This window comes from Pecten maximus, chromosome 13 (assembly GCF_902652985.1).
Source record: "Pecten maximus chromosome 13, xPecMax1.1, whole genome shotgun sequence".
NCBI lineage: Eukaryota > Metazoa > Mollusca > Bivalvia > Pectinida > Pectinidae > Pecten > Pecten maximus.
The window spans coordinates 13,843,641-13,870,816 of record NC_047027.1 but is presented as its reverse complement, the minus strand read 5'-3'; the positions used below and the strand labels follow the sequence as shown (position 1 = coordinate 13,870,816).

Sequence of the window (27,176 nt, the reverse complement as noted above, 5' to 3'; positions counted from 1 at the left end):
ACCGTTCTGTTATGGTGCGTTGAAATCCAATTTTCCTGCAGCTCGCAGAACATTTTGATGAACGGCAAAAAAGAAGAATACTCAAATTACAAAATAAGCAATTGATCAATCAGTTAAAACTGTGATCCGAAAGCTGAAGGAAGTATACCCCCGTTTACAATTTGAGATACAACTTGAGGCAAAACAATCAGCACGACTTTTAATCACATCACATCATATCACATCACACATGAATGACAAATATAAAAAAGCAGTTGTACAACTAAAAACTATGAAAAAGCTTTACTGAAGAATATCCATCTGTAAAAGATGTCACATGATTCCTACAGATTTTCCTATAAAAAATCGAACACTTTTTAAACATTTTCTCAATTTTCAAGATTCATTATGTTGTCCAAACTTGTAGGTAAATGTTTTTTTTATTATTTCTATCTACATTAAAATAGCATAAGAACATTACCTTTCCGAATCTATCATGTAAGTAAAAAAAATAATGCGTTTTTAAAAAATAACCATGAAGATAATGCCTAGTTATAATATACGAATAAAATCCGCGATCTACATATAAACATGAAAATTTACATAATATTTCCTTAATTCTGAAACTAAACAAAAACATCAAGCACTCAGTAAACCCCAGGAACGAAATTTCAAAACTCAAGCACTTTTCAAAGACTTTAGGTAAAGATAAAAACAAATTAGCACTTTTCAAGGTCTGTATGAACCATGTCAGTCAATTGAATATAAAAGCCTCTTGTATGTTTAATAAATTTAAGCCGTTAATGCTCCATAGATAATTGCCTAAAAGGCACGAGCTACAGAAATGCATATTGCAAAGAATCTGTCGGCATTTATAGTAAATAAATTGCAATTAACACCAGTAAGCTTATTTCCGGATAAACACAATGTTATTGTAAAACCTTCAAAGTAGTACATAAACAGATGAACAAATTATAACTTTTACGAAAATTAACATTAATTATCTAAAGACGTTAAAGCGCCGACAGAATACAAACTGTTACAAACACGCGTTACATTTGATCCATGGTATAAAAGCACGTCAAACATAAAATCTTGATAACATCCTTCTAAAACGGATCGCTAATTAGGCCGTTAGGGACATATCAAATACAAAAGCATAGTACGATAAGATAAAGAGAAATTAAAACAAATCTTTTAGATGGTGGTTAAAATATAAAGTACGTAAGTTTTGGAGGTTGGTGACAGTGTAATATGTCAGCATTTTTGGTGAGCGGTAGTAGTGTTGAATATGTAACATTGGAGGGATGTGATAGTGTAATGTATGTAGCATTTAGAAAGTGGTAATAACTAATACATACATCATTTTGAGAGTGGTAATAGTGTAAAATATGTAACTTTTAAGGGGTTGGTAGTCATGTTAAAATATGTAACTTTTGAAGGGTAGTAATAGTGCAAAAATATATATTTTTCTTTTCATATCTAAGGTGGAAATATTGGAAATCAATTTAAATAAAAATAATATAAAAACGAAATTAATAAATGAAAACGCAATCTTACAATGAAAAAAAAATGTATATAAATGTAATTGACCAAAGAGAGATAATTCATTCAAAAATGTCTACTTTACATTTATTTCTCCTCCATCCCTATTAATTTTTGAAACGGTGGACATTTTTGTAATGTCTGCATGATATAACCATCTAATCCGCAGCTACGATAGTGTGCATCCAACTTCATCTTTTAAGTTGTACTTCTCGACTCCATACTATTTGGTATAAATCAAATAGCCACTCGACAATTTCCTTCTGTCAATTTAATCTATTGTTTATTTATATATATGTCTTATATTTATCTATTTATTTGTATTTTTAATCAACCACACGCGGGGAATTCTATCAAACTATGGCAATACTTTAAATACACATTTATCGGATAATTGCATTTGCAAGCGATTGAGTTTGATCTGTTTGATTAATCATGTTTGATTAATCATGTTTGTATATATCTGTGTTACCAGTCACACCTAGACAGTGACATATAAAACCTGAGACCTTTCGGACACGACATGATGTGAGCGATGCCGCTTACATCACAGTTGATGTATTTGGTCGGGTCTGAGTGAGCTATAGTCTTGCCTGCATTACCGGTACACGAGTTTTCGGAATAGCCCCCATCTGTTTTTGTACCAGGTGTATCAACTGCGCATGTCAAAATTTGATCGAACCAAATTTGACCGGATGGACAAGACATAATAAAGGAATGGCCCCATTCATCACACTGGATAAATTTCGTTTTATCGTTCGGGTACGGAAAGTAAAATTTGTGTAGCTTGACAGCTTCTGCACAAGGATTAACATTGCCATTACCCTCTACACTATCTTCGTCGTCGCCGTCCTCTGTAGATGAGATACAGCCCTGTTTGGCAACGCTAAACCTCTCTCCGACAGGACACTGTGTGATGAGGTGATTGTCCTCGTCCTCACATGTGATGTATTTGTTGTCGTCCAGTGGAAAAGGGTGTACAAGATGGCCGTCACTTATTGCACAGGAAGTACAAGGATCTTGCACCGATGGTGTTGTTCCTGAAAAAGACAATTGACCATTTTATGAATATTTTGATGATAGAAATCACCACTCAAAAAGGACTTCTACATTCGATGAAAACGCCATTTGATTGTACCTAAATATCATCGTTTTCATTCAGTTTACGAGATAGAATATTGCTTTGAAGTAAAATCTTTTGATAATGAATATATTAAAGAGGTAGAATCAGAATAATTCGGAAAGTACCTTCACATAGTTTTTCATAGAAGTCCTGTGGGAGATCTTTACTTAGACATTCTCCAAGACTACCACTGACTCTGCAGAGAATTATATGAAAGCTGAGGGCATCGACCGGACTTCCTGCAGAATGGTCAATGTTTCCAAAGCTTAGCCTGTGTGCATATGCACATCCTCCGTTGGTGTAGAGTTTACCGACAGGACATTGGGTGATGTACATCTTCTGTGTGTCACCACAAGTGATGAACTTGGCCGGATCTGTCGGGTGAGAGTGGTACTTATCGCCGTCCTTCTTACAGGGATTAGATATAGTATTCCAGTCGGTATTTTCATACACTACAACACAAATTATATGATATTCTATTAATACCTTGATTTGCATCAGCATCGTACTCTACATTTCGATTGTTTTCTGTGAGTATTGATTTCTATATATTGATTGATGTTTTATAATTAATGATTATTTACATAAAACACACATATATATGTAGTCAACTCAGTGATCAACACTTTAAACAATTCTGTTACAGTGTTCATTAGCAAATATATATCAGTAATTCTAAGATCATACCTCCGCATATTTCGTTAAAATCGTCATCCCCGTCTACATTACCGGAACCACATAACTGCCACTTGCCGTTCACTTTGCATATGATGTCAGTACCTGGTAGAAAATAAATAATTGTAAGCTATACAACATGATTTAATTAGATAATTCGACATTTAATGGCCTCGTTCCCATTATCACGATTACAGTGATCGATGTCAACTACTGACGGAGAAATGAACATGAGGTTTGGGCAGATGCAAGGTTACAGACAACGAGAATGTTCCTAGGTCGAGATCATAACCTCATTTGGAATTCTCAAAGAAATATGGAGTTTGACTTGTTTGATGCTTATCGATATGCCAAGTGGTTCCATTGTCACCACCCTAACAGTCCTTTGAGAGTGCGACTTTGCGGATTTGAACTAAATTTGTATGGCGTTGGTCGTCGATGAACCAGAAGACGATTTCTCATCCGAAACATCTGGTCTCAATTTCTTTGTACCTTTTTGGGAATCTATATTTTTGCTTAAATATTAGCTTTGTTTTTACGAGTTTTGAGTTCTAATTATGGTTTTGTTATTATGCCGTTATTCCTTGCTGGAGAGAGCACAATTTTTATATAGAATTTTAATGCTGAATTCATATTCAAAATTCTGACCAAAGTAGTATATATTTATAATTTCTAAACGACTCATCAATACGATCAAGATCAGTAGGGGAAAATAATGATAATGAAACAAGCACAAACATTGAGTAAAATGCGAAATATAAAAAAGCGTATTTTTATTTTTATAACCTCGACCTCGAAGGATATGAGTAATACTGTATGTGGGTTAAATAAGTGAAGATATTGCATTTTTGATTGACCTTATTTTCACTCGTAAAAAATAAATTGACTGATTGAAACATGTATCAGGCACATTGTTTATGGAGTGAGGTGTGTACGTGGCTAACACACTATTCAAATATATAATGATATATGTGGTTTGAATGTATGATTATTGATGTATTTTATGAAAATGAAAGATACTTTGTTTACAAGTATATCGTGGCATTGACTGAAATGTATGCTCTGTATATACAAGTAGTATAGAAAGATTATGTTTTGAATTCTGAAAACAATGTATATGAAGTGTACTCGGTGAGAACGTGGACATATATACAGGTAACGGTCTTAGTATGTGTTGATATGTGTGTGAATGTTGTATCATTACTTGTACATTTTATTGATAACAAAATAAGATAAATAATAAAGTTATATATAGGAACACTAACGTTTAGTTTAAAACGATAAGATGCCCAGAAGGCCTGTATAATCCACATGGTTGGATTGGATCAAATGTTAATAGCTTTAATTGTTGGTATCGAACAAGATATTGTTAAAGGATAGGGATCTCAAATATTTCAAATATATAACCAATAAACTAACTCACTTCATCCCTTGATGCCTAGCAATGCTATATATCTCAATGGGGGATCTCAACGATTTATAAAAATATATGTAGCCAAGAAACTACCAACCCCTAAGTCCCTATGGTATATAACGGGATATTGTTTATCTCTTTATGTCCATCAATGCTTTATATGGTTAAATTGCACTCTGTTGATTTTACTAATTTTTGATAATTATATTATAATATTCTATATATATACCCCTATATCAAAGCAACGTAACCATCTCAGATCCAATGCATTTCTCAATGCCCTAAGGAGCATACATCTGGAGTTCCATATCAGCGCTTACAGAGTACACACTAGTTTTTTCTGCACTGCCCTACTACCTAGTCATTTACAGCTGAGTCCACTCCAACACAACGGAATAAAGTATCTTGTTCAATGATACAACACAACGCTCATGACTGGACTTGAACTATTAAGATCAGGAGCTTCCATAACACAGCGTCCATGACATGGACTATTGACATCAGGAGCTTCAATATTAGCACTTTACAGAGTACACCCTAAATTTGTCTGCACTGCCCTACCACCACTCGAACACAACTGAGTAAATTATCTTGGTACAACACAACCCCGTGACTGGACTTAAACTATCGACACTTTGGGCACGTGACCCTGTGTCCTGCCACTATACCACCTTGTCCCCACCGTCTTCAAATATTAAATAATGATTCTGGTAGCTTCACGCAGTATGTACTTACCCGTGTCTGTTGGATGATCATTGGAAACGTTCACAGTGTACGATGCATTAGGACAGGAAGGATCGGGGTTAAGTCTAACAAACGTTATGTAGAGAGGCCGGCTGTCGGTCACGTGGACAACGAACACCGACGGGGAACCTTCTATTGCAGTATCCTTTTGGTCGTAGAACGCAGGACCCGGATGTGACGTATAGAATGAACTGAACACGCTCAGTTCACCACAATCTACTTCTGTCTGTGAATTGAAGCAAGCATTACGTAGCGTTCAAAGAGATATATAAATGTATGTTTGCCTTAAATTGTGCAGTTAATATAGGCATTTTACAAAGCAGATTTGACAGTAACGTTTGATATAAAATAATACAGCAATCAAGATAAACATTCCACTTAAGAAAAAACAAATGACAAAAGTTAAGAAAATGGAGAATGTGGTGGATAACAATTTATAAATTCGTATCAATTGACACAAATACGTAGGAAATCGCTCAAGGGATTTTTGTAAGGAGGCTCGCAATAATGATTAGGCAAAACAAATAATGAAGATGTTAAATCAAAACTAAAGTGTTATTTACTTTTTTCTAAAATCATATACATCAACATTCACTTTTAGTACCGTGAAATTTTGTTTTGCTTTTTTAATATACATACAGTGATGGTCTTGTTGTTGCCGTCGCCAGTGTCAATTTGAATGGTAGATCCGTCCTCTCCCGTTACAACCCCGTCCACTTCGGCTTCCTCTCCTACCTGGTTTGACGCTGAAAGAAAATAGTCCGTTAATAACCAAAAATAGGAAGAATTTGCAGCTAAGGCTGACAATTATCTGTCTCAGATTTTCACTGTAATGATAATTTCACCGTTTCGCATCAATCTGATTTATTTAAAAACATTTGTTTGCATCTTTATTGAATTCGTTTTCCCCTTTTTTCCTGAATCTTTAAATTAATTAAAATATTTCTAAACCATGGCAAGGTACATACTGTAAACGTCGATTTTTTGTGAGGGAAAACATTCACTTATTACGCAAAGGCCTTTTGATCGCGAAAATTCCACGCACGCGTATAGTCTACATATCGAAATCGTGAAATTAACCTCGGCGTAAATAACCACAATTACAGTTTTTTCTTAAGAGGGTTTAAACGTGTTCGCAACAGCCAATGGATGAGAAAATGCTTCAATACGAGAGTTGTTCACGTGATACGAGAGTTGTTCACGTGGTACGAAAGTTGTTAACGTGATACGAGAGTTGTTCACGTAAAATGTAAATACATTTACCTCTACAGGCGCTTTTCTTGATTTCATAAATGATATCATCGATTTGGTTGAAATTTGTCAGAACTGAAACGTGTGTACAGGCGGGATCGCTGGCTGCATAGTTGAGTTCTACGATATTGATACGTCCAATCCCCACAGCAAAGATCCTAATGTGGTTGTCCTTGGCAGCGTCTGCTGCTTGTTTAGTAAACGAAGCAGACGATGACACACCATCCGTGACCAAAATGGCAATTTTTGTTGCATCTTTTCTTCCGCCATATATTTCTGGAAAGACATACTTGTCTGCGTGCTGTATACCCGCCCCGATGCTTGTCCCTCCACTTCTATATGCGGTATTCAAAATAGCTGACTTTAAGGATGTTTTTGTCGAATGTGTTCCTAGATAGAATTCCAGAGTAGCAAAAGAGCTGAACTTGACGAGACCAACATGTACAGTACTAGGTCCGATATTTAGGTTGTCTACGACCTCCGATAGGAAATTTAATGTTTTGTTGAAATTGGTAGACCCAACACTCCCGGACTCGTCAATGATGAAAACAACATCTATAGGTTTGTAGTCACACGAACCTGTATTAAAATATATAATAATAAATATGAGTAGGGTATGTCTCATAAATTTGTATTAGAATATATCTTAATGCATGTGAGTAGGGTACGCCACACCAACCGTTATTAGAGAAGATATTAATGTTTAATGGAAGGGTGCGTCCCACGAAAATATATCACAATAAGCAATAATGTAGGATACGTCCACTTTGAAAAAAAAACAACAAAAAAAAGTAAGATCTTCCGAGAAAAAAAAAAAAGACTGAAATCCGATTTTGGTAGATGATGATGGCTTATTGTATTTTCAATGCTACAAAAGACATACATTGAAAATTAAAAAAATTAAAATAAAAAAGTAAAATAAATTATGAAATTATTCATGAAACTACATCGTTTCGTTATCATCTTAAAAGGATCATAATTTTACTTATTCTAAAAAAAGAATCGCATATTAAAACACTTACCATCGGCAGTGCTCTCTGCTTGCTGAATCTTTGTCGTGTAAGTTAACTCGCTTTGGGCCGGCTGGAAATGATTTGTCCAAAGATATGCCTGACTTGAAAGGTCAGCGGGGGCAGGGTCAACACCTTGTAGTTTAAGGTATAGAGACGCAGCTAGGCCGGAGTACAGTGGTTTCCAGAGGTCTGTCCACTGAACAGTACGCCAATTGATGTTGAATTCAGACAATATAGCGCTGCATTCCTGGCTTATTGCAGAAGAGCTACAGTTTCTAGTGATGTTAAATTTCGCTTCATCAATCTAAAATAGATATGTGAATGGGTCTCCAAATCAATAAGGTTATGGGTGTTAAGTATTAGGTACATCAAAAAAAGATACACATCAATCTAAAATAAACAAGACATCTAGAATTATCTTGTTGTCCACGACTGAATGGAAGTTATTTCTACTTTCCCCTTCTTTACATTTTTTGGCTTATTGTTTGATAACAAGATGAACTTACACATTATCGTCAAACTATGTCATTCACACATTATGTCATTCACACATTATCACAATATTTGTTTTGAAGAATGGCGGACTGGCGATCAAAGCCTTGCATCAGTCCAAAGTTGGTCAGATGTACTGATTGGTGCCGTGAAGGCAAAGAAAACGATTGGGAAACATCACATCATATAGAACTTACAGAGCGATTGCGAGTCTAACAACAATTAAAAAGATAGGTTAAACGTAAAAATCCACCATAAATTGGCAGTGGAACTTCTCGGTATATAATAAACAAACCAATGATTTGCTGTTTCTAATCCGGCGATGTAATTCAACGCGCCAAGTGTCGGTTTACTATTGAATTACAAAAAACATTTTTTAGTTTCTTGTGGGATGGTAAGCCAGACAAAATCAAGAGAAATATAGTGTATAGTGATTATATAAATGGGGGATTACGCCTACCACATGTTTTAACTTTTTGTCATGCTTTAAAGATGTCGTGGATAAAAAAGATTATGGATCCCTCAAATCATGCAGCTTGGAAAAAAATACTTTTAGATAAATTAGAGTGTATTGGAGGGGATACAATTTTAAAATGACTAAAGATGGTTTAACAGAATTATCAAAAAAATTCAATACTTTTTGGAGGGAAGTTTTCATATCTTGGGCCTCTATACAAGAACATGTATTCCCCACAACCCCCGAAGAAATAATATCACAACCTATTTTTTTCAATAACTATATTAAAAGAGGCAGTATATTTTTTCTCTATGAACACTGGTGTAAAAAAGATATATTTTTTGTCTCTGATTTATTAGAAAACAATATATTTATGTCCTATGAAACTTTTTCTCATAAATACAGTATAAATGTAAACTTTATAGAGTACTTTGGTGTTATGAATGCCATACCAAGAAACTGGACGGACATTCTACGGAATAGTAATTGTATTGTAGATATACCTATAATTCCATATATGTTGATTAATTATTTGAATACACACGATATAGTCACTAAATATTTTATCATATTATGATCAGACCTCTTTCTGAAAAATCAATTAATAGCCAAAGAGAGTGGCAAGAAATATTAAATACTGACATCAGTGATGAAACTTGGGAATTACTTTATCTTCTAACAAGGGAGGTAACTGATGATACTAAACTTATTAACTTTCATTATAAACTAGAACACAGGATATTGTATACCAATACTAAGTTGATGAAATGTAAACTTTCAGAAACTGAAAGATGTACCTTCTGCACAATTGGAAGAGAAACTATTCTTCTATTATTTTGGGAATGTAGTGTTGTCAAAACTTTTGTTTATGGAAATTTTGGAAAACAAATGCCAAATAACTTTACCTAGACATCCAATGACCTTTCGTCTTGGTGTAACAGACATAGAACATAATTATTAGATAAACTTTGTATTGCTGCTTATGAGATACTATATATATTTGTGTAAACTGAAAAACACAACTCCAATATTTTCAGAAAGCAAACAATACATCAACCATTACAACAAAATAGAAGATATATACATATCATCATAAAAAACCAGAAAAGGTAAACTATAAATGGATATTTATTAATCAACATTTAAGTTAACAAGTTAACTGGTTGGTAAATTACACAATTTTTGTCTATTGTTAAACCAATTAGTAAACTATAAAAGTTTCTGTTTATAGTTTTAGCATGTTTCGTTAGGTAACAATTAACAGATGCATGTCCATATTTTACATATGTTGTACTTGTACATGCATATTATGAATATAAAGATAAGGTCAGTAAAAGGGAAAGGGTAAAATATAAAGTTAACTAATTAGCTGGTTGGTAAATTACACAATTTTTATCTATTGCTAAACCAATGGTTTTGTAAACTACAAAATGTACACAGTTTCTGTTTAAAGATTTACCATGTTTCGTGAGGTAACAACAGCTACATGTCTTTTCTTTTTTACATGTGTAATGTAATGTACATCCATATTAGGAATATAATGAAAATTTAAATAATCTTCTTAGAAATTGTCATTGAATATTAAGTTGTAATGTGAATAATAATGTATCCAATTACATATGCGATGTATAGATGTATGTGATTATGTGGAAAAAAATTGAATAAAAAAAAAGTGTCGGTTCACGTTCTAGTTTTAGATTTTTAATAACTTTTTACTATGAATTTTGACGTAAGTGAGCAGATTTGACAGAAATGAAAGGAAGTATAAACCAGAAGGTTCAATATCTTCAGCCAATGATGAAATGTGCTTTTTTTAAAATTTTAATACATATTTTTCCTAGCAGAAAGTAAGTTTGATAAGATATCTCCAGTCAGTTATTTTATTCTTATCGACACAACAACACGGTTAAGGTTATTAGGACTAAAAATATTAAACCAATACGAAATCTATAAAACAAATTTAATGGTACATAATTTCAAAATGTTTTAAGACAATATATGCTGTGTTATAGAAACAAACCGTTGAAAAGTGTAGTCAATGCAATTCAGATGTATCTAACAGTTACTGGTTGATTCGATGAATTGAGACTGATCCTAATGCTTAAATAGCTAGAAATGTGTTTTAAATGCTTGGCCAATTATGAAACAGTGATATAAGATATTTAGTAACAAATGATTTAAATTAGCAAAATAAAGTTTAAAATCAGTTGGTGGAATTTATAATGCCGTTTTCGCGGTGTAAGCCGCTTTGTTTTTTTTTAACCTAGTACTTCAGTAAGCCTAGGAACCCAGCAAGATTATAAAGTAAATTGACTGAATCGTTAAAATGATTTAGTTTTATCTGATAGTGAACAGTTTTTTTTAGAAATTATTATATGATTGTTTTCTTGATTAGGGGAAGTTCAAGATAAATCATTTAAAAATTATTGACAATTATACTGTTCATGACTCAATGTTTAAACCGAGGTTCGTAGAATGCTTTTTGCTTCATTCAGGTTTAATGTGATGTATTTTTCTGTCTAGTCTATAACAGCGAGGGATTAAGATAAAAGGAAACCTTACCTGCCATATTCCGCCATAGTATCCGTTTCGGTAGGTAGTGTTGACGCCTCCGTCATCTGACTGAACAATGGCTAAGCGTCTGATAAACAGTCGGTCATCTGAGTATATGCAACTACTCCGTATACGATCAGTTACTGCCTGAACAACAGCTGACCCAAAGGTTCGCTCCTGTATGGTCAAATCGGACTGACCATTGCAAAACGACTGCAACAGCACTGTTTGAAATTATAAAATGATATGTTTAATTCCAGAATGGAAAATTGTTTAAAAAACTCAGTGATTTGAACCTAAACTAAAATAAACAAGAATTGAACATAGATAAACACCTGATCTCCGCCACAAGTGGTATCGTAAAAGGTGTTTTCGTTAAAACGGCAACATTGCGAAGTGTGACAGGCACTGCTCTAAATAAAATTAAGTAAAGCATTAAATGATCTGATATTCACTCATTGGAAGAATAACGTATACATTTCCCCCCTAAAACTGGTTAAAAAAAGAAACATGACATTGAATACAAGTTTCGTGATAAATTTGTAACACAGAGGTAAGCTAAATGTAAATTGATGCATGCATTGAAAAATACATATATATTAAAACATCAAAAACAACAGAATAGCGAATTAGCATTATCAGAACTTCCTTAGCTGGCATCAGCTGAAAACAAACCAATATTGTTGATTACCTGTAACAAGAAACTTCGCGAGGCCAGATGTCTTCATTGTGATATCAGACGCGAGGGCGTCTCAAGTTGAAGTCTTTGCCGTATTCGACTATCTTTGCCAACAGGCGAACTCCCACTGACGATTTTTACAAGTTATCGGTTTTTATACGGAATGCATCCATGACTACAGTTAAGCTGTTCTAAACATCCTGATTTTCTGCAAACGAGAACTGAATCAGGTTAGTTAACTTAACGTTTTACTATATTTGTCCTGAATGTGATATAACTGAAATATTTTGCGCACTAATTTGAATTTTTGTTCTTCAAAATATCTACGCAAATGGTTTTACAGGTAATTTTGTTAATAAAGAAAACAATACAATGAAGACACGAATTAATGTATCTTATCTAACTAACCAAACATCTAAAACCTAATAACGAATCACACAATCGTACGCAAAATTTTTATGGAAGCATTTAGCCAATCAGACTCTCTGAAGGGTGCTTTACATGATAATTCATATACTGGTGACTAACTCTAAAACGATATAGCAAACACGGACTGATTGTTTGTGCAGGCGCTTATCTGAAATGTTATAAATATGACATTCGTGTTTATCCAGTACCGTGGTTTTGTATTATTTACTGTAAAAATAATCATTCAAGAATATTCTAACATGGAACACGTTAAAATGTTGAACTCCATCCATTTTGTCACGATCTTGCAATTTTGGTTTAGTTTTTCTACAGATTAATATACCAAATATACGATTGAAATGATGTTTTTAATCTGACTATAAAACATTTTCAACTATTGATATTCCAATTTTGACAATGCTAAATAAGGAACAATACTTCCATGAAATTATCGAAATTTTTAGCTCAGTAGCCGAACTGGTGAAGTTTTTAAATGTTTTTAAGAAAGAGGCAATCTTGGACTTGGAACTGCTAGAGTAATAAATGAGACTCGGACAACCCGTCTCAGGATAATGTTGGCAAGTTTTATATCAATCTCATATACAGAATTTGAGAAACCTGACATAGTAATTGTTAAAGTAAACCATGATTGCGCAATGACGAGGCCAACAATTAACAAATTTCTCCGCTCCATTTCCGTAATGTCTTCACCAATGTTCAGCTAAATGGTAACAGTTGAACTTCAGAAGACGTTTGATGCACGATTTTTTAAGATGGGCGAACATAACGATTTGATCAGCGCTATCGCAGGATCTTTTGCAGCAAGTCTAAAATCATTCGGGTCTGGCTCTCATAAGCCCAGTCCAATCATTCGCTTTTGAAATAGGTCAAGTGTGACCTTGACCTATGACCACCGAACTCTTATAAGGTATGTTTTTGTTTTAGGTTTTTCGGACGTGTGTCAAAGAGACACGTTTTAAGAAGACCCCCTCCCCCCCCCCCCCCCCCCCCAAAAAAGAAAGAAAACAAACAAAACTCACAGAAAAGCATGGCAACGAGAAAAAATGTGTTGCAATGGGACAGAAGATCCACTTTGGTTTCTTCATTGTGTCATACATAGGAGACATGATCAGATTATAATGTTGTGTTGTTGTAAATATAAACTTATTAATCGGGGGTAAATGAGACAGCTTGTACGAAGGCTTATTACGGACAGACTCATACACGAAATGACGGACGGACACATAACGTGATTACTTCCTACACATTTACTAAAATACAGCGTATGGTATTTTTACTTTTAATCTAAAAATATTGATTCAATTTGCATATGTCATATATCAAGCACATATCGCATCCAGTGTAAATACAAAAACAATGCTTTTTGATTTGATTAATTAAAGATATCAGCGTATGTTTGTTATTCTAGTTTTAAGCATTCAGAAATGAACACAAAATCCAGTAATAGAACAGGGGAATATTTTTTCTTTGATATAATATGTCTAAAATAAAGAAAATTGTTTTTCTAATGTTAGTTGTGAAATTTCGTTAAATTTTTATTGTGAACAATTAGTCTAATTCGTTATTTTGAATATTGTTCATAAAACAAGGGATCCCAGAGGGATCCTGGCGCCAACCATTGAATGATCTTTATAGGTTCCATGTCAGATTGATCTTCCCTCTATTTTTCCCTTCCTCTTACTAATCTGTGTAAATTGAGAAAAATCCCATGCTGTATTCCGATCGGTCTCAAAATGCAATATGCATAACTATAGACCATGGGCAACCTACACATGAAATTGCACAAAGATTCCTTCAATACTTTCCGAGAAATAGCGATAACAAGCTTCAAGGGTCAAAATCCAAGATGGCTGCCTGTCGGCCATGTTGTTTGCCGATCAGTCAAAAAATGCAATATGCATAACTAGGCACCAAGGGGAACCTACATATTAAATCTGAGATAGATCCATTAGGTACTTTCTGAGAAATAGCGATAACAAGAATTGTTTACGGATGGACAGACGGAGGGACGGAGGGACGGACGGGACGACGGACCACGGACGCACGGCGATTTGAATAGCCCACCATCTGATGAAAAATATACATAGAAAAGGCAAATAATACAAAATAATTTCTTTCACATATATCTAACGAAATACCACAATATCATAAGTTATCACAGGCTTTCCTTCAATACAATATTGTGATAAATTTTAGGTAGAGAACGGATTTACAGACACACGCTGACAGGTCGGATACTTAAGCCAGAATTTGTTTATGGCAGTGTTGGTTAAGGTTTAGTTTTATAACGTCCTGTCAACAGCTTGGGGTTTAGCTAATATCAAAAAGACCATCAATAAATAGTTACCTTTGTCACATGTCAATGCCACCTTCAAAGAAACACTTGCGCCGATGAACGATGATATTTGCACAGTGTTTATGTATTCCAATGTGCAGTAATCGATTAACTCTTTTATTCATGTTGACGTCATGTGTGTTGACTTAAACCTGTCGCGGTATATAGGATTATAAGCACAATATAATGACAAGCCTCCCGCCTAGACTATAATCTGGCACCCTTTCATAAATTCGATTAGAGACAGCGAAAAGGAAAACACATTTTAAGGATTTTATTTATTTTCAATGGAATGAAGAATATTATGAAATGATATGTATTCATGAAAACAACTAGTGATGTGGTTTCAAACACAACCGACCAATCAAACAATATACCGAAACTCTTGAATATTGAAGTTGATGAATCGTTCAGGGGATTGGTGTTTATTTTGTATCGTCTAAAGTCCTATCAACAGCTGTGGTGACTACATTTTTATTATCCTATGCATATTAAAGGGCGGTCAATCATGTGTATACGATGAATGCATGTAGTGTACGTGTACGTGGGAGGCTGTGGTATGTTCGTGTTTATTATCATAGCGTGGACTTGATGTCGACTTTATAATATTATCTCATTAAAGCATACCGCCATAAACATCCCAAAGAACAACTCATTCGATCACATTATTCTGACAACGGACCATTCGTCATTTTTGGGAAGGGACGGCTGGTTCACCCGTTGTCAGTATAATGTGAACGGATGGGGTGTTCTACTGGGTTTCCTTTGCAGTAATCTTCAGTGAGGTAGCGATATAGAGTAAGTATACAGACTATCACGAGGAGACAAACAACATTATGCAGCAGCAACAAAAAGAAACAAAAACAAAAAAACAAAAACAAAACAACAAAACACAATAACAACAAAACACACCTACCCGCATCTCTCCCACAGGGAAGACCACACTCAAATGAACTTACTTAGTTCTTGAAATGACTTTAACAATACGAAACCATACGTCTCACTCGTAAAATGCTGACCGTTCAGCGGGAGTAGCAACTTCCCATGTAATACACTAGGTTATGTACCGGTCAGAGGATAGAACCAAAAGACTTATTCACAGAGGTGACCGCTCAACTACAGGCTAATAGTGAGGCGAAGATATGTCTAGAAAGAAACAAACATATATGGTTGAGCCATGGAGGAAGCGGGTATAATTCTTATGCCGTACTGCAGAGGTCTAGCACGGGGTTGGTTTAGTACAAATACAAATACGCCAAAGCAACAGCCATGACTGCGTTCCCGATCAAACAGAATAGCATGCGTGATTCAGGTGTACACATATTAACACTCTAGAAACACGACTGGACTTCAGACAAAATCACTGTACGCACGATAATTTTGTCTGAACTTCAGTGATTATATATGTGTGATGATATTCAGAAAACTGAAGTCACGATCAGTGTGCGAGTATGGTAACGAGTCCAATATATGTTGTAGTTAACAACAAATCCACCATAACAAGCGGAGAGTTCAATTAGTATAACGGGGCGCAACAATATGGTTTGGTTTTATTTGTTTAACGTCCTATCAACAGCTAGGGGTATTTAAGGAAAGACTCCCTTGCGTGCGATATGCATGCGTGTGGCTATGGTATGTTCGTGTTAGTCTCCTTGTGATAGGCCGGAGCATTTGCCGATTTATAGTGCTACCTCACTGAAGCATACTTCCACAGACACCAAGCAGGACATCACACCCGGTCACATTATACTGCCATCGGTCAAACCTGTCGTCCCACTTCCATAATTTTGAGCGCTAAGCAGGTGTAGCAACTACCATTTGCAAGACTCTGGTATGTCTCGGCCTGGGGACATAACGCCCATATTGGTGAAACAATTTGGTTTTCAGTGAATCGCGATTTTCGCTGAATATTCGCTTCACACAAACTGTTTCCACGCAATAACAACAAATACTGTTTCACTTTCGACCTAAATGACCTTGAGATGTCAAGTGTCATAACTCCAGTAAAACATAGACATTAAATGATGGAGACTCAAGAACATGCAAGAAATAACAATTTCGTTTAAATTATGTATAATCCCGGTGTTATCACGATGATACTAGTTACGGGGGTACAAAACAGACACGAAGATACTAGTTACGGGGGTACAAAACAGACACGATGATACTAGTTACGGGGGTTCAAAACAGACACGAAAATACTAGTTACGGGGGTTCAAAACAGACACGATGATACTAGTTACGGGGATACAAAACAGACACGCTTATACTTGTTACGGGGGTTCAAAGTAGACACGAAGATGCTAGTTACGGGGGTACAAAACAGACACGAAGATACTAGTTACGGGGGTTCAAAACAGACACGAAGATACTAGTTACGGGGGCACAATACAGACACGATGATACTTGTTACGGGGGTACAAAACAGACACGTGATGCTGGTTACGGGGGTACAACACAGACACGAAGATACTAGTTACGGGGGTACAATACAGACACGATGATACTAGTTATGGGGGTACAAAACAGACACGTGATGCTGGTTACGGGGGTACAAAACAGACACGATAAAACTAGCTACGGGGGTACAAAACTGACACGATGATACTAGTTACGAGGGTACAAATCAGATACACCTATACTTGTTACGAAGGAACCAAACAGAAACGCTTATACTAGTTACGAGGGTATAAAACAGACACGAAAATACTAGTTATGGGGGTACAAAACTGACACGCTTATACTTGTTACGGAGGTACAAAACAGACAGGATAATACTAGTTACGGGGGTACAAAACAGACACGATGATACTAGTTACGGGGATACAAAACAGACACGCTTATACTTGTTACGGGGGTTCAAAGTAGACACGAAGATGCTAGTTACGGGGGTACAAAACAGACACGAAGATACTAGTTACGGGGGTTCAAAACAGACACGAAGATACTAGTTACGGGGGCACAATACAGACACGATGATACTTGTTACGGGGGTACAAAACAGACACGTGATGCTGGTTACGGGGGTACAAAACAGACACGAAGATACTAGTTACGGGGGTACAATACAGACACGATGATACTAGTTATGGGGGTACAAAACAGACACGTGATGCTGGTTACGGGGGTACAAAACAGACACGATAATACTAGCTACGGGGGTACAAAACTGACACGATGATACTAGTTACGAGGGTACAAATCAGATACACCTATACTTGTTACGAAGGAACCAAACAGAAACGCTTATACTAGTTACGAGGGTACAAAACAGACACGAAAATACTAGTTATGGGGGTACAAAACAGACACGCTTATACTTGTTACGGAGGTACAAAACAGACACGATAATACTAGTTACGGGGGTACAAAACAGACAGGATAATACTAGTTACGGGGGTACAAAACAGACACGCTTATACTACTTACGGGGGTACAAAACAGACACGCTTATACTAGTTACGAGGGTACAAAACAGACACGCTTATACTAGTTACGAGGGTACAAAACAGACACGCTTATACTAGTTAGGAGGGTACAAAACAGACACGCTTATACTAGTTAGGAGGGTACAAAACAGACACGCTTATACTAGTTAGGAGGCTACAAAACAGACACGCTTATACTAGTTACGGGGGTACAAAACAGACAGGATGATACTGGTTACGAGGGTACAAAACAGATACGCTTATACTAGTTACGAGGGTACAAAACAGACACGCTTATACTAGTTAGGAGGGTACAAAACAGACACGCTTATACTAGCTAGGAGGGTACAAAACAGACACGCTTATACTAGTTACGGGGGAACAACACAGACACGAATATACTAGTTACGAGGGTGCAAAACAGACACGCTTATACTAGTTACGGGGGTACAAAACAGACACGCTTATACTAGTTACGGGGGTACCAATAAGACAGGATGATACTAGTTACGAGGATACAAAACAGACACGATGATACTAGTTATAGGGGTACAAAACAGACACGATGATACTAGTTACGGGGGTACAAAACAGACACGCTTATACTAGTTACGAGGGTACAAAACAGACACGCTTATACTAGTTACGGGGGTACCAATAAGACAGGATGATACTGGTTACGAGGGTACAAACAGATACGCTTATACTAGTTACGGGGGTACAAAACAGACACGAAGATACTAGTTACGGGGGTACAAAACAGACACGAAAATACTAGTTACGGGGGTTCAAAACAGACACGATGATACTAGTTATGGGGGTACAAAACAGACACGATGATACTGGTTACGAGGATACAAAACAGACACGCTTATACTTGTTATGGAGTTCCAAACAACTATTGATCACGAGCCTTAGATCTGTGAATGACAAATGTATTCAAATATGATTATAATAGAAAAAAATTAAGCTTAGAATAATGATATTTTTGGAGCTCAATATTGTAATTATGAAAATTATAAAATAATGGGTACCGGACATGTAAATTAATAAAACGAGGCTAAGATGCATTGTGTCGCTCAATTCGTTGAATTTGACTAAATGTCAAACTAACGTTCATACACAGTTCGTTTTTTAGGTTTATTTGTTGATGTCAAACAATACTATAGATGAGTATGTGGTGGAGATCTCAAATGTACATTCTTCACATTACAACGATAAACAATAACCCATTGATTAGAAATATGTCGCATATGTAGCATGAACAAAACCGATACTCAACAGCCTAAAATGTCATGATATTCAGTATGTGTTGTCAGGCACTTAACTAAATAAATAAAGTAAGCTGATGAGAACGCTTTGCCTGTATACTACAATGTAAAGCCTATTCGTTTAGAGAGCATGTATGTCTTTGATTTTTTAGGATTATATATAAATTATACACGGGATAGGCATACCGGTTTCTAATAGAACAGAAATCAGTCTGCAAATGCACTCATGGAACACCAGGACGTGTCTCTAACGTTCACCTAATTAATTAGTGTCGGGTACACTGCATTCGATAGCGGAAAAAATGAGTTTTGCAGCGTTTCTGTACGTAAAGAAGATACTGTTCCTCTTGAGTGTCTTAACAGGTAAGACGTGAAATGATTTGTTCAATATTCTACCATGTTTGCTATGTAACGCCAGTTTTGATTGGTTTAAAACCATGTATTATTTTCCAATAGCCCACGCTCGTGCCCATAATACACGGTCGTGAGTCACGGCTGTTACAATTTTAAATATCTAATATTCACCCGTTTCATCAAATGTTACTATAGCCGAGTGGGTTAATGGGTTAGTCTTTCAATATATTTTTTATCACGACGCTAGTTCGAATCCTTCGGAGGCCACCCCTTTTTTCCCCTTTTTTTATCTTTTTTTTTTAAATTTTCAAAATCAATGCCATATGAAAGATGCTCTTGATCGTAGTACTGTATTGCCTGTATATTTCATCAACAAATAATGCAATTCTCAAGGAATAAATTACAAGGTTTTCTCGGGGTTTCTTTGCTGTTTTTCTATTAGAAAGAGGTCGATCTCAGAACTAAACAGTACATGGTAGAATAGAAATAATCAACTTTGACTCGTGTATTGTTGCAGGATATACAACTCGGACTCGGATATTTTGCAATTTTAATTAACAACTCAGGCCTGCAGCTTTCGTTATTAATTTATTTGCAAAATATCCTCGTCCTCGTTGCATATCCTGCAATAATACACGAACCATCGTTAATTATTTCTTAAATAACATGAATTCGTTGATCAAGTGGTTCTCACACCCTTTACCGTAGTTTTAGTATGACCTTGCCTGTCATGCTGATAGTCGATGTACAACACAAGCATTCTATCCTTATGATTAATTGTTTAAAGGAGTTGAAATCTTTAAATGTTTTTTTGTCAACCGCCGCAACTTTTTGTATAAGATCAATATACAATGTATTTCAAATAAGTTTAAATCAAATAAACTAAAGCCAAAATTGACCTAAATCAAATATATGAAAATTGTAGCTGGACCGTTAAAAAGGTACAAAAACAATCAAGCATTGCATATTATCATGTACCAAATGCTTCATTCTTTTACAATCGACACTGTTGTATTGAAAAGGTTTACTCTGTAATTGTAGAACATGGCAGTAAAGGAGACACCAACCAAATGACAGTCTATATGCTGGGGTGTTTGAAAAATCGACATACCACAAATGAAGTTACATTTGATGTTGTTATTCTTAATTCGAACAGTGATAGTGTTCATGCCTCTATTTCATCCCACGATGGACAATCAAGAAACTTTTCAGTTCAAAGTGGAGGTGTCCATACTGAGACTTTCACAAGTGATGTCGAAGTCGTTGGTTCTAATCTAAGCCGAAAGGGGATCAAACTTACCTGTGATCAACAGTTGTTGGTGTTTGGAATTAGTCAGCATGTGAATGGTATAGAAGGCTTTCTTTCTCTTCCAACCCATTACCAAGGCAACCACTACTTTGTCATCACTGGGAAATATTATTCTGAATTCCTTGTTGTCGGTATATATCAAAATACATGTGTGCATGTTATTCTAAGGTCAAACAATACAGAAATTAAGTACAACGGTATCACATATGCAAATGGAAGTACTATAACAGAGGTTTTAAATGAATACAGTACAATGCAAGTATACACGGAGAGTGATTTTACTGGAACAGAGATACGGTCTTCTAGAACTGTGAGTGTATTTAATGGGAACAAACGCATTGGTCAGGCATATAAAAGAAACCACGCGGCCGAACAGTTACCTCCAATTGATAACTGGGGTAACGTCTACGTTACTGCAGCTCCACAAGGTTTTACATATGAATGTAAAATTATGTCGGGTTTTCCAAATACTTTTGTGAATTACACGTGTTCAACTAACGTAACGGAACATGTTGATTTACCAGAGGCTGGCTCTTTCAAAACATTGACATTTGGCAATTCAACCTGTTTCCTGATTTCAAACAAACCAATACTCGTAAATATAATCGTAGCAAATGATAATCAACGCCCATGTTTGATCACGATGCCGGCCCTTGAGGAAATTGAAGGAGAACCGATGGTATATGTACCAGCTGCAATGGAGAATGCTCAATTAGTTATCGTAACGAATGTACGAATTACGGTAAAATCTGCAAATGAAACCATATCGGAATACGTCGAGTGTCCCAGTCACATCAATACATGCATAATACTGGTGGAAAACTTGAACAGAAATCAGATTTACAAGATTACCCCTATGAGGCAACCTTTTGTGGTTTCAGTCTATATTCATGGAATTAATATGAAAGGTAGAGGAATAGGATATCCCATTTTACAACGTACAAATAAGGTAAGTATTGATAAACAAAGTAACGAAACGTTTCGGTTTTTAATGGTCTTTTTCTTCGATTTCTGTGACGTGCAGCAATAAGCATACGTTTTCATGACCGACATTTCTGTATATAAATGAAAATATAGACCTTCCGATACAGTTTAGGAGTTAAATATTTAGATTGAAGATGAAAAGTGAAAGATTACGCGTAAAGATACACAACAACCAAAAACATAATTATGTTCTAGCCTTCATGGCGGATTGTACAACCCTTTTTCGTTATAGTACCTGTGATCTATAATCCGGAACATTGACCACCAAATTGTACCCAGGTGTAGACTGTGACATTGTGGTGTTATATTTGTCCGGATTTTAACGTTATCTTGTTCGCAACCTGTTTAATGTAAAAAGTGGTCCAGTGAATTCCACGCTGGCCGTTGACCACCAATATCCAATCAGGTGTAGGACTTAACATAATCCTGTTATTGTGTGAATATGCAGTTTATCTGTTCAAAGGCTTAGTAATATACAATGTACCTACTCGGTTCGGTTTAGTATTGTTTAACGTTATATTAACAGGTAAGGAATTATGACATTAATTTATTCCAAAACTGTAAAATGTCTTTTTTGTTATGACTTATGACGTTGATCTTTGACCCTTTATCCAATAACCAGAATATAACACAATATGCCGAGACATGTCACTGATTCAGTACGGGACGAGGGATGACGGCAGTTGGTTTTGTATTATTAAATAAGTACAGCCACTCCGTTTTCGAGATGCATGTGTGTGTTTAGGACGCTGTTGTATGTTCGTGTTACTCTCCGGCATTGACTAATATATGTAAAAGAAGTCCATGCTGTTTAACCGTCGCCTACGTTCTAAAAAATTCAGTCAATTTGACCATTTCTGGCCCCGCCCATCAGCCCCTGAGGCCAGTAAGCGCCAACCCTTGCATACATCAAATTGTCACCCATTATAGTTTAACCATGTTTGAACTAATGCAAATTAAATTCAACAGTTGATGATCAAAGATTGTGATTTACTATAGGAAAGTTAACATTTTTCACGGGTAAACACGAGAGGTTATGCAATTCACAATTTTGATAAAGTCCCTTAAGACCCTCCCACCCATGAAGAGTATTTGATTTCAACTTCTTTGGGTCTTGAAAAGAATATTTTGAAATTTCAGTTAATTTGAACCAATTTTACATGGTCCCTCAGCCCACTTGCGGATGAGGACCTTAATTACAATGCACACTTATGACTGACATTTGGCCATTGGAGTTTTCTGCAAAATTTCATGAAAATTAGTTCCAGGGGTTCTGAAAAGAAGTCGAAAATGTGAACTGTTTATAGATGTAGGCGATAGACAAAAGGGGATTAGATTAGGTCACTTGATACTGACCTTATATAATAGGACATAAGACTGTTAACTACTTTAAACATCGATAATCATTTAATTTGACAGATGTGCTTCATGTTTTTCAGAAGCAGCAAACGACAACTGAAAATGCAGACGTCAAGTGTGGAGAAAGTACAGTATTACCCGGTAGCTCCACTGAGGGTAGGTAATGTGTCAAAATTGATAATCATCCGGTAATAGTGTTACTGGGTACGCGTATTTGAAAACTGTATTAAAGCGATAAGAACCGATTTGAAGATAAAATTCGCGATTAAAATCGGCAATAAGGACCAATTTGAAAATTGTCTTTTCAATTATTTCCACAACCGAAATCCGTGGACGAGCAGGGAAATAATATGCCTGTACTTATAATCCGGTTTGCTATTGATCGACAAAAAAATATCTTCTGCACACTTTGCAACACTTCGTATCCTAAATATTTCCTCGCCACAACTTTGGACTGGTGAGTTAAAAGAGAAAATTGTCGAGAAGAAGCTTTTTCGACAGTTTTGTCAACTTCTTTTCGAGTAAACACATTGGACATACATATATCCCATCATGCAATGCTATTTGATGTAAAGCTTTGATGATTGGTGATATCAAACAGACTCGTGAAATCTGTTAAATGTTACATTTACAAAACTCTTATATGCGATTACAAGTGTTTAACAGACGTTAAACAAACTTAACTAGACTGATTGATACAATATCTGCATCGCTTATATTTTATTTTAAATATCACTATACCATAAAATGTAATGCTATCGTAATCAGCTAAAATTTCTTATTGTTCGAATTGTACCACTTCGCATTTAAGTTTCAGTTTAATGTTGTTTTTGTTTCGTTTTGTTGTGAGCATCCTTCTTATCTGGCTTTGTTTTGACCGTAATGTCTCCAATCATCGATGGGCCGTCAAATTCAATACCATCATTTTTGCTTTGTTTTGTTACTCTATCTGACAGTGTGAAACCCCTTCAAGAATCCATTAAATGAAGGTATTGGTTTTTCAGGTCCTCCCCCGCCACTGGTACTGAATACATCGTGCCAATGTTGTAGCTTTAAGAACTACACTGTAAATCTGGAAGAGACGTTGAAGCTGCTGAAGGACGAGTTGTACGTCCATCCGAAAAAGACAACTTTGTACCTCCGCTCTCTCATCTCCGCTCCAGACCATAGGGTAGCCTCAAAGGTCATGGGTTACACGTGTGGATGTGTTCTTGGAATTTTTGGAATTTGTTTGGTAATCTTAGACATCGGAAGTCTCCTGGCGATGTGGGAAAACATAAAAGGGAATATTTGTAATCATTAACTTGGTAGATACAGATATAAATATTTTTTATGACTAGAAAATAACATTTGCTGTAATTTGACTTGTAGCATAATGTAAGACGTAATACATGTACTTAATTTTAATCAGCCTTAATCATCAACTGAATCTAAAGATTCTTGTACTATTGTAGTATACGGTGGTATTGCTGGTTATATTGTAAATGGTGAGGATTGTCTCAGGATTATTTTAGGAACGTTAGAACTGAATACCTACTGATGGAACTTGAGAAGAAGCTTAAAATAGGTGTTCGTGAAAACCATGATTGTCCATGATCAAGGGGCGGAAATATTCATTAGCCACCAGCACGGAATAATTCCTTCCAGCAACTGTCAGACTTCCGACAGGCTAACGAAACCAAGAGTCGACACCAATTTCCAACTCAAAATACTCCTTATCAAACAAACATAATTGTACGATAGTGTCACTAAAAATCATAAAGTTATTAACGAATCCAGGAACGGAAGGACGACAGCTACGTAATAATTTCACAGATTACAAATTGACTTATCTTGCTGGCATCCGGCCGAAAAAGTGCCTTACCCTACCAGGAACAAGGGGTTTACGAGAAAGTGTTCAAGCAGCCTTCTTAAATACGCGCTCACCACACGCAGGGGAGATCGTGTTTATATAGTCATAGCATTTGATAAGTCGTTAAACGTATACAATGTAAAACTTAAACGAAATTCAAGTCCATTTGGAAGTCACATGATATTATGTGTCTCAATGGTTGAAATGAAAAAAAATATTGTTTCATTGTTTGTTGATTTTATCAAAACAGTAATTATTTAAAGATACCTACTTTATTTATGGTCTACCTTATGTACAATTTCATTTTAAATATAGTGTCAAAGGCATATGAAAAACAAATAAAAAATCGTTATGTTTCCATGTGTATCCTTTTAGCTTCCCTGCAGGTTGAATGTCAGAATTGAACCTGTTATCCCACTCTCCATGATTGTAAGAAGTTTCTAAATTTAGGATATATCTTTTCTTTTTAAATGTTTCCTCTTCCTAACATATCCTTTTTACTTGCCTTAGTTGAGGTTTTTGACAAAAAAAAAGACTTTATATACTGTCTTATGACCGCAACATATCAGAGTCTATCAATGGTACTTGCTACTCATTTTTGGAGTGAAAAAACTGGTTTGCCCGTTGTCAGGGTAATGTGAGCGGATTGGGTTTACTATTGAGTGTTTTTGTCAGTATGTGTCGGTGAAGTAGCAAAATGAAGTCGGCATCAACCTTCCAATACAAACACAGACTCGCCTCATGCATGTAGCAGACACGGGAAGCCACCCTTAAATGGCCTTAGCTGTTGATAGGACAATATAAACAATACCAAATCAAACATTGTATCATTTCAGTTCTTAATCCCTTAGAGACAACAAGCGTGTTAAAATCGCTAATAACGATACCGGACATTTACATTAAGTGGCACTTTAAAGCACCTCTTGAATTTTGGCATACCATTAATAGTTTATGCCAAATACCATTCAACAAACAAACACAGTTTGATAATTTACCTTTGTTATGGTTCCCCCGAACACTGAAATTATTCTAAATGTAATATTTATTGATTAGTGCTAATGGTATGGCGATTAAATGGAGTAAATATTTCAATATTGAAGTTTAAAAAAAATACACTTCTAATTGCAGGTGGAAACGTTATGACTTTTATTGATCAATACTATTTCGTTACAATGGATCTTTTTTTTATTTTTAAACGCCCTATTAACAATTTATGCATTTTTGTAGAAATGCATTAATGACACACTGGTTGATGTTATTCTATATTGATTATGTGGCGTATAGACACATCAGAAAACATACGAGCACACTGTATATAATCTTTTGAAAAGATAACTTCATTTAATATCAATGGTATTTACTTTGATTTTGATAATAGGCTTGTGACAGTTCAATGCTGTCAAATATCTCACCAAAAACTGACCATTCTTCAACGTTTCAAGATTATTTTGAATTACCGCTCGTTGATCAAAGGTATTCCTGGGGGCAATACCGGACAGAGGGAGCGGTTAAACGGGGCCTTGTTTAAAATTGGATCACTTATAAAAACAGTCTGGTTTATGTTATCCTGAAATGACGGGCTGTCCATCAGTCCGCTCAAAAACCGCAAATCAACATTTAAAGGTATTATGGCATCTGCCAGATAACACAATGTACACTTCGCCCCTATTGCATGATCGTAATGTTTTGGGATCTTCCTTCTAAATGTTTGTTTTTCTTCCTAACGTCTCCCTTGACTTTGTAAATAAATACAAATGGTATTTACTACTCCTGCTAAATGCTAAGCATATTAGTAATGTCAGTCTTAGGGGTTCCATGGCCATATTTCCTAATAGTGATTAAATATAATTCCTTCAGGTCGGCCTACACTGTCAACAACCACACGTCTATTCTCCATATTGCCATTCTGTGTTATAGGTGATATCATTAC

General features: G+C 35.7%; 2 protein-coding genes across 2 annotated transcripts; one reads left to right on the top strand and one right to left on the bottom strand.

Moving 5' to 3' along the window:
* Positions 1-192: 192 nt before the first annotated feature.
* On the bottom strand, positions 193-21,121 carry LOC117340464. Its single transcript, XM_033902224.1, has 9 exons — positions 21,043-21,121; positions 11,256-11,470; positions 7,754-8,048; positions 6,744-7,310; positions 6,120-6,226; positions 5,472-5,706; positions 3,335-3,427; positions 2,773-3,099; positions 193-2,564 (listed from the first exon to the last, which is right to left on the bottom strand). Exons 1-9 carry the CDS (start codon positions 21,119-21,121, stop codon positions 1,993-1,995), a joined length of 2,490 nt encoding a protein of 829 aa, XP_033758115.1. The 3' UTR covers positions 193-1,992.
* Positions 21,084-27,176, top strand: LOC117341164. Its single transcript, XM_033903010.1, has 3 exons — positions 21,084-22,000; positions 23,475-23,550; positions 24,399-27,176. Exons 1-3 carry the CDS (start codon positions 21,305-21,307, stop codon positions 24,695-24,697), a joined length of 1,071 nt encoding a protein of 356 aa, XP_033758901.1. The 5' UTR covers positions 21,084-21,304; the 3' UTR covers positions 24,698-27,176.

Excerpts from the sequence above, each read along its gene's own strand:
- LOC117340464 (XM_033902224.1), bottom strand. The coding sequence starts at position 21,121 with ATGGGTTGGAAGAGAAAGAAAGCCTTCTATACCATTCACATGCTGACT. Across the intron at positions 3,100-3,334 it reads TTTTAACGAAATATGCGGAG|TGTATGAAAATACCGACTGG; the intron begins GTATGATCTTAG and ends TTTGTGTTGTAG. Across the intron at positions 2,565-2,772 it reads CTATGAAAAACTATGTGAAG|GAACAACACCATCGGTGCAA; the intron begins GTACTTTCCGAA and ends TGTCTTTTTCAG.
- LOC117341164 (XM_033903010.1), top strand. The coding sequence starts at position 21,305 with ATGCAAGTATACACGGAGAGTGATTTTACTGGAACAGAGATACGGTCT. Across the intron at positions 22,001-23,474 it reads TTTTACAACGTACAAATAAG|AAGCAGCAAACGACAACTGA; the intron begins GTAAGTATTGAT and ends CATGTTTTTCAG. Across the intron at positions 23,551-24,398 it reads ACCCGGTAGCTCCACTGAGG|GTCCTCCCCCGCCACTGGTA; the intron begins GTAGGTAATGTG and ends TTGGTTTTTCAG.